This window comes from Chrysochloris asiatica, unplaced genomic scaffold, assembly GCF_000296735.1.
Source record: "Chrysochloris asiatica unplaced genomic scaffold, ChrAsi1.0 scaffold00221, whole genome shotgun sequence".
NCBI classification, from domain to species: domain Eukaryota; kingdom Metazoa; phylum Chordata; class Mammalia; order Afrosoricida; family Chrysochloridae; genus Chrysochloris; species Chrysochloris asiatica.
In genome coordinates this window covers 1258072-1267061 of record NW_006408739.1, presented here as the reverse complement: position 1 = coordinate 1267061, position 8990 = coordinate 1258072, and the positions used below count along the sequence as shown (strand labels likewise).

The 8990-nt window shown below is 39.2% G+C and overlaps 1 protein-coding gene across 1 annotated transcript in view; it reads left to right on the top strand.

Annotated features, from left to right (window-relative positions):
* LOC102813504 (gephyrin-like) overlaps positions 1 to 8990 on the top strand; it is a 750251-nt gene that overhangs the window by 697155 nt on the left and 44106 nt on the right. Inside the window, exon 18 of the mRNA XM_006873064.1 lies at positions 5957 to 6044. Coding sequence (XP_006873126.1) covers positions 5957 to 6044 — 88 coding nt within the window. The remainder of the gene's footprint in view (positions 1 to 5956; positions 6045 to 8990) is intronic.

Here is an 8990-nt window from a genome sequence, read left to right as displayed (position 1 = left end):
GATCCGCCATCTTGTTTGTTGTCCCATAGATTTCTTAATATTTCAAGTTGAGGCTTGTATTTTTTCCTTCAGTTCTTTCAGCTTGAGAAATGCTAAGCATACTATTTCCTTTGGGTTTTCTAACTTCAAGTCTTTGCGCATTTCATTATGATGTTTGAATTTACCTTTGTGAACTGCCCTTCGAAAGTTTCTGTTCAGCTCTTTTACGTCTTCATTTCTTCAATTTACTTTAGTTTCTCTATATTTATTCAAGAACAAGTTTCAGAGTCTCTGCTGACATCCATTTTGGTTTTTCATTCTTTCCTGATGTCCTGTACAAGGGTCAGTTCTCACGAGAATTTTCCTTGTATGGCATGTCATGTACCTGAAAAAAACCTCAACAATATCTTCTAATTAGGCACTGGTGGTGGTTGTGTGCTGTGGAGTAGATTCTGCATAGGGTTTCCAAGGCTGTAAACCTTTACAGGAGTAGAAAGCCTCATGTTTCTCACGCAGAACCCCTGGTAGTTTTGAACTGCTGACCATGAGGTTAGCAGCACTGGGGTGGATCAATCATTTTACAAGGAACCACAGCTGCAAATGACCTCTTTGAAGTGTTAAAGAGCAAAGATGTTAGTTTGAGGTCTAAGGTGCCCCTGATCCAAGCCATGGTACTGCTCTATCTATCCTTTAACAGACTACTTTGACTCTCTTATTGCTTTCTTTGCTATAAAAAAATGTCATAGTAATATACAGTTCACCTAACAGATTTATTGTGAAGTAATAAATGGAAATATAGCATACAGTATAAATGAAGTCATAGATCCTCTGACTACTGTCATACATTGGTACCTGTCCCTTCTGTAATTCATGATCCTATTATCAGATCTCAGATACCAGAAGTGTTCGATAGAAAGCAGAGTCAGAGAAAGGGGCAAAAGGAGAGGGCGGGACCCAAGACATAGGTTCAGATGTGAGATTGAACAGGACCTCCAAAGGCCCTTTCAACTTTGAAATTCAGTGAGTTTGCAAACCATCCACCACAGATTGGAAAGCTGACAATGTTCTTTGAAACGTGATGCATTACAGTAAGGATTTGGGGCAAATCCTTTTTTTTTTTTCACAAATTAAAAAAGGTTTTAATTTCACAAATTAAAAAAGGTTTTATGAGGAGTTGATGACTGCATTTTGAAAAAAAGGATGAAAATTTTTCTCTGATAATACCAAAACAAGAAAAAAAATCACTGAGAAGTATATTTATTTATAATCATCAGTTAATCTCTCCCAGGACTTTTCTACACCTACAAAGTTTAAAGCTATTATAATGTGCACATCATTGTTGCTTTGCTTCCAGTGACTTTGGAGAAAATACAATGTTAATAGTCAATATTTTAGAATTAATATAGGCTATAAATTACATGTTGTAAAGTTGGTAAGATTAGCTTTGTTCTAGAAAATTGTTTATAATAGTCATTATCTTTTGACCTAACCCACATTCGGTATGGTGCTGTGTTTGTGATGGTTTTGCATTCACTCCGTAAGTCATCCATTTGGCCTAGCAGCCTTATGGCAGGATCCAGCAAGACAAGGGACTTGGAATTCTGGGCATATAGTTACTAAGAGTTCATCAAACACATCTTGTAATATTTTAACACAACAGAACTATTTTTCATTGCTTTCCATAACACAAAATGAGAAGAAAAAAAAACTGATGAGAGATATATTCAAATTACTTACTTCTAAAATATCTTAAATATGCCCATTATTGAGTATAATTCTTTTAACATGTTTGCCCTACCAGTTTAACCTCAAAATCCTTCCATTTCAGAGATTTTTAGTTGTTTTATTTTGTAATTTTACTCATGTTGTTGTTGTTAGGTGCTGTCGAGTTTCTGCCGACTCAGAGCAATCCTATGCACAATAGAATAAACACTGTTCAGTCCTGCACCAGCCTCACAATCGTTACATTTGAACTGATTGTTGATGCCACTTTGTCAACACGTCCTCTTTTTCATTGACCCTCTACCCTTTATCAACCATGATGTTCTTCTCCAGGAGCTGATCCCTACCAAGCGCATGTCCAAAGAACGGGAGAAGTCTCACCATTTCGCTTCTAAGAAGCATCCTAGCTATACTTCTTCCAAGACAAATTTGTTCTTCTGGTAATCCATTGGCTTTCAGTATTCTTTGCCAACAAAGCAATTCAAATGCACCAGTTCTTCTACGATCTTTTGTATTCATTGTCCAACTTTCACATGCATATGAGGAAATTGAAAATACAATGGCCTTGGGTCAGGTGCACCTTGGTCTTCAAAATGGACATCTTTGTTCTGTAATATTTTAAAGAGATCTTTTGCAGCAGATTTGTCTAACACCTTTATTGAATACCTAGGTAATTTTTGTGGCTGCATAAGCAATTAACTGATTGGCTTTAAAGTGTCCCTATGTTGGTAAGAAATTGATCAAACATGCAATCAAGATGTATTAATCATTACTGGTGACTGGAATGCAAAGGTTGGGAGTAAAAAAGAAGGATCAATAGTTGAAATATATGGCCTTGATGAAAGAAATGATGCTGGAGAACACATGATAGAATTCTGCAAAATCAATGATTTGTTCATTTCACATACCTTTTTTAGACAACAGCATAAGAGACAACTATACACATAGATCTCACCAGATGGAACACATAGAAATCAAATTGAATACATCTGCCATCTGCAGAAAGAGACAATGGAAAAGCTCTGTATCATCAGTCAAAACAAGGCCAGGGGCAGACTGTGAAACAGACCAGCAATTACTCATATGCAAATTCAACCTGAAGCTGAAGAACATGAAAACAAGTCCACGGGTGCCAAAATATGACCTTGAGTATATCCCACCTGAATTTAGAGATCATCTGAAGAACAGATTTGATACATTAAACATTAAAGACCGAAGACCAGAAGAATTGTGTGAGGACATCAAGAACATCATACATGAAGAAAACAAAAAGTCATTAAGAAGACAAGAAATAAGGAAAAGGTCAAAATGGATGTCAGAAGAGACACTGAAACTTGCTCTCCAGCGTAGAGATGCTAAAGCAAATGGAAGAAATAAAGAGGTCCAAGAGCTGACAGAAAATTTCAAAGATCAGCTTGAGAAGTTAAATCCAAATATTACAACAAAATGTGCAAAGATCTGGAATCAGAAAACCAAAAAGGAAGAACACACTCAGCATTTCTCAAGCTGAGGGACCTGAAGAAAAAATTCAAGCCTCGACTTTCGTTATTGAAAGATTCCATGGGCAAATTATTGAATGATGCAGGAAACCTCAAGAGAAGATGGAAGGCATACACAGAGTCACTGTACCAAAAGGAAATGGTTAATGTTCAGCTATTTCAAGAGGTAGCATATGATCAAGAGCCAATGATACTGAAAGAGGAAGTCCAAGGTGTATTGAAGGAATTGACAAAGAGCAAGGCACCAGAAATTGATAGAATAAAATTTGAAATTTTCAAGAAAGTGAGGCAGCACAGGAGGCATTCACTCATCTCTGCCAAGAAATTTGGAAGACAACTATCTGGCCGACTGATTGGTTTGTTGTTGTTGTTAGGTGCCATCGAGTTGGAACCGACTCATAGCAACCCCATGCACAGCAGAACGAAACAATGTCCGATCCTGGGCCAACCTCACTGCCACTGCCACACTTGAGTCCATCAATGATGCCACCTGGCCAATCCGTCTAGTTGAGGGTCTTCTTCTTTTTCTCTGACCCTCCATCTTACCAAGCATGATATCCTTCTCCAGCGACTGTTCCCTCCTGACAATATGTCCAAAGTATGAGAGACGAAGTTTGGTCATCTTGGCATCTAAGGAGCACTCTGGCTGCGCTTCTTCCAAAACCGATCTATTGGTTCTTTTGGCAGCCTATGGCACTTTTAGCATTTTCCTCCAACACCATAATTCAAAGGCATCAATTCTTCCACGATCGTCTTTATTCACTGTCCAGCATTCGCATCCATATGTGGTTATTGAAAATACCGTGGCTTGGGTCAGGCGCACCTTAGTCCTCAAGCTGTCATCTTTGCTCTTCAACACTTAAAAAAGTTCCTGTGCAGCAGATTTGCCTAATGCAATACGTCGTCTGATCTCTTGACTGCTGCTTCCGTGAGTGTTGATAGTTGATCCAAGAAGAATGAAGTCCTTGACAACTTCAATCTTTTCTCTGTTGATAAGAACGTTGCTTATTGGTCCAGTGGTGAGGATTTTTGTTTTCTTGACATTGAGATGTAATCTATACCGAAGGCTGTGTGCTCTTTGATCTTCATCAGTAAATGTTTTAAGTCCTCTTCACATTCAGCAAGTAAGGTTGTAACATCTGCATATCGCAGGTTGTTAATGAGTCTTCCTCCAATCCTGAAGCCATGTTTTTCTTCATAGAAGCCAGCTTCTCATATTATTTGCTCAGCATACAGGTTGAATAAGTATGGTGAAAGAATACAACCTTGTCGCACACCTTTCTTAATTTTAAAACATTCAGTGTTCCCATGCTCTGTTGGTAGAGATCCATATTTGTGCCCATTCCAAAGAGAGGTGACCCAACGGAAAGTCGAAATCATCGGACAATCTCTTTGATATCCCATGAGAGTAAAGTTTTACTAAAGGTAATACAGAAATGACTACAATCATACTTTGACCGAGAACTTACAGAACTTCAAGCTGGATTCAGAAGAGGCCGTGGAATGACAGATATTATTGCTGATGTCCGATGGATCTTGACTGAAAGCAGAGCATATCAGAAGGATATTTACTTGTGCTTTATTGACTACGCAAAGGCTTTTTATTTTTTGGATCATGACAAGCTATGGACTATATTGTGAAGTATGAGTATGCCAGAGCACTTAATTGTGCTCATGAGGAATGTGTACCTGGACCAAGAGGCAGTTGTTCGAACAGATCATGGGAACACTGAATGGTTTAAAATTAAGCATGATTTGCGACAAGGTTGTATTCTTTCACCATACTTATTCAAGCTGTATGCTAAGCAAATAATCTAAGAAGCTGGGTTATACTTGCTCTTTCTTTATCTACTCTTTATTTTCCCAGTAAGCACGTAACTGCCTTTTTATATTTCTGTGTCCCCCACCTCATTTTCTGTTACACCAAGTTCAAATTCTGGAGCTTGAGGGCCTGCCAAAAGTGTGCCAACCCTGCCAATCCCAGTCATCCCCAGTCTGCTCTACCACTCTAGACAGGGCATGTTCCAGAAAGACCACAGGCTCAGTCACCATTCCAACCCTGAGCTACTGCAGATCTTCTTGCTGAAAAAGTGTTCTCCCTTCCCTTCCACCTGCCAAAATCCAGTCATTTCTCTCAGGCCTTTAAAGATCCCCCTGTCATCTCGCCAATATGTAGAGTCAGCAACTGCCATAATTTGCCCAGAACTTACTAGCATATGTGACTCTCAATACTAAAACCCAGACACTGCCAGGCAACCTGGTTGCTTGGACCCCCTACAAACAACTCACGGGGTTTCCTCATTACTCTGCCCTGGCCCTGTTAGATCAAAAGCCCCATGAAAAGAAAGCTCCAGTAGCCACTCTTTCAGCAGTTATGTGGTGCTTTCTTCACAACTAGGAGCCATGACAGCACTGAGAGTTAGGCTCTGGGCTGTTAACCAAATGGCCGGCAATTCAAAATCACCAGCTGCTCCATAAAAGAAAGATGAGGCTGATCCCGTAAAGATTTATGTTCTCACTGTGAGTCGGGATCAAACTCAGTGGCAGTGGGTTTGGTTCTTTGGTTTTCTTCACAATAAGAGTTATGTTCCTGCTGGTCAGGGCCTCTTTGGATTTCTGCTTCATACAGAATCTAGTGCTATACTCATGTTGACACCCACTTGGTGAATAAGGTGGTTTTGCTTTAAGTTGGCACTGTATCTGAAACCTCACCTGTGTGTTAATGTATTTATCCTTTTTTTTTTTTTTTTTTCCAGCCCAGATGACTTGCTCAATGCCTTGAATGAGGGTATCAGTCGTGCTGACGTCATCATCACATCAGGGGGTGTATCCATGGGGGAAAAGGTATGAGACAATGGAGTCCACCTGAATGTCTGTAACTATCATGTGGCAGACATGTGGTATCCATAATTAGGCCCCCACAAAGCAGAAATCCATGGGGCTCCCAACATTCCTGGGTACCCTAATTGGGATGCACTATGGGTAGGTCACAGAGTAGTACAGAGAATCCCACAACTTGCAGAATAGTTTTATTGTTCCTCTGGAGACATCTGGTTTGTTTGTGAGTTGAGTTTACTACACTGGACTTCTCTTGGAGGTAAATACTAGATATTTACCTCCAAGAGCATTCCATTGTCTTAAAATTAAACAACACCCCTTAGGGAGACCAACTCTTCTGCCATATTTCAAGCCCTACCAAGAACCCTTTGCTATGCTTCAGGAAAGAAACAAATTTTAGACATTTCATTTGCCCCTCTGGACAAAAAGAAGAAGAAGAAAAAATTAATGAAAACAAAATGCATATATTGATATATATTAAAAATTTTATAGGACTATGCCTTATAATGGAGTCCTGGTATGGCGCTGTGGGTTAATGGGCCAGATTGCATACCCGTTTGAGCTGCAAGGTTGGCAGTTCAAGCTCACCAGCTGCTCCTTGGAGACCCTATACAGGGTCGCTATGGGTCGGAACTGACTCGATGGCACTTAACAACAACAACATGTGTTATAAAAATCCTGTTTTTAAATCTCAGAATCATGAAGTTTATGTGTCTTAATGAAATGTGTTGGGTTCCTAGGCTGATGCTGTAGGATAAACTCTGTAGGCTGAGTACTCGACAAGAAAATTGGTTTAAACTTCAAGGCTGGCAGTTCAAACTCACCAGCTGCTCCTTGGAAACCCTATAAGGGTTTCTCTGAGTCAGAACCAATTCAGCAGCACTTAACAACAACAAAGAAATGAAATGTGTTATTGGATTAATTGAATAATAAGTAATAAAAACAAAATATTCTTCACTACTATGAACAGCCTTACGTTTTGGCTCAAAAATAGTTCAGACCATAAAATGTTTTGCCAACTGATAATGTCACATTAATGACTATGCTGAAAAAAATCTAACAATATTATCATAATAACAGTTTTTACTAAAATTCATATTTTCTAAGAGCTTGATTTATTTTAAGCCAGATTTTATGCATATGATTGTTCTTTGTCCCGTCCTCTCTAGCTGTAAAACTGCCTCAATTTAGAATCTGACTTTTTGTACAGGGAATTCTATTTGGCTCTGAAAGCAAATATCAGAATTCAGTAGTATGAACAAAGAATACATGCCTTCCATTCACAACCTTTAGTTTTAGAATGATTGAGAATAGCACTGTAGATGCTAAAAATCATAGAAGAAAAAGAGGGAATCTCAGTCCACACTTCCTGGCTCAAATTACATCCAGAAAGAAGGTGTGTAATTGTGGGTGGTAGTTGTCCTTACTAATTGGCAGATTACTAAATTAGTCTTCCTCATAGCTTCCAAGAAGTTTTTAGGCCTGGGTGGAGCAGTCTGCTGCAAGGTGGCTTCTGAGATTACAGTGGCAAAGGGCTGAGGTCTTCCCTGTAAGAGAACAGTAGAGATTTGCAACATGTCTGTTTCCATTCCCATCACACTGTGGGACTCTTAATATCACAAAAGCAACAGCTGATGTTAGGGGTTTTGAAGTGTTAAATGTGTTATTTCTAACATGTCCAAATTTATCTTGGTTTCATGTCTAATTTATCTTGGTTCCTAATTATCGTAATTGAGGATGTGGATTTGGAAGGTGTAAAGATTGTCTTTTCCAGTACTTCTCAAGAGGCAGCAAACGTGTAGCAAACAGACTTGGCAGTTGTGACTTGGCTGTGCTAGCAGCGGAGCACTTCTCAGCCTTCATTATCCATGCTAATAAACATGTCAGTTATCCTGGAGATTTGCTCGCAAATAAATAAGTAAAGAATATTGTTTTTATTAACTTTACTATGTGTGTGATAAAGTTCTTTCATTAAGCTTTTAATTTTCTAGAAAAGAGATTTTAGGAACTGTGTATCACAAAATAGGAGGTAATAATTATCCTTTCTACCTCCTTCAGTGGGAGAGAGAGGCCAGGAAGAAAGAGATAACTCATAAATGTAGCAAACTCCTGTTGATGTGTAAATTCTACTCCCAGAAAGAATTTTAGTATACCTGAAAACCAGAAAGAAGAGTACAAAAAAATGAAATATCTTCCATTTCTCAGTGGCTGAGGCTGTAAACCAGTCACTGAGAAGACAGGGAGGTCAAGGAAAGATCCAGAAGCATTACATAGCAAGTGTAAATCTTAAGTGCAAAAACTCTGGTATGCAAAAAATTTGTTTATTTGATTCAATTCTTGTCATCAGCTTAAATCCTATTTTGAGCACCTATGCTAAAGGGCTTATGGGAAATATCATTTGAGCTGGACTTCTCCCCTCTAAGAATTATACCAACAAACTTGCTGTTGTTATTGTTATGTGCTATCAAGTCAGTTCTGACTCAGCAACCCTGTATAGGTTTCCAAGGAATGGCTGGTGGGCTTGAACCACCAACCTTGTGATTAGCAGTCTAGTGCTGATCTAACAGTGCCACACCAGGACTCCTGCCAATGAACTAGGAGAGTCTTAACTGGTACCAAAATATCAGGGAAACCATCTGATCAGGACTCCACACTAGGTATTTCTTACACATGCCTCGGACATGTTATCAGGAGGGACAAGTCCCTGGAAAAGGACATTATTCTCAATAAAGTGGAGGGTCAGAGAAGAGGAAGACCCCTAACAAGATGGATTGGCACAGTGGCAGCAGCAATGGGCTCAAGAATAAAAACAAATTGGCACAGAACTAGGCAGTGTTTCATTCAGTTGTGCATAAAGTTGCTATGAGTTGGAGCAAATTGGACAGCACCAATTCATAGCAACAGCAACAACATCCTCGTGATGCTTTTAGATCTCAGGACTTTAGTCCTTTA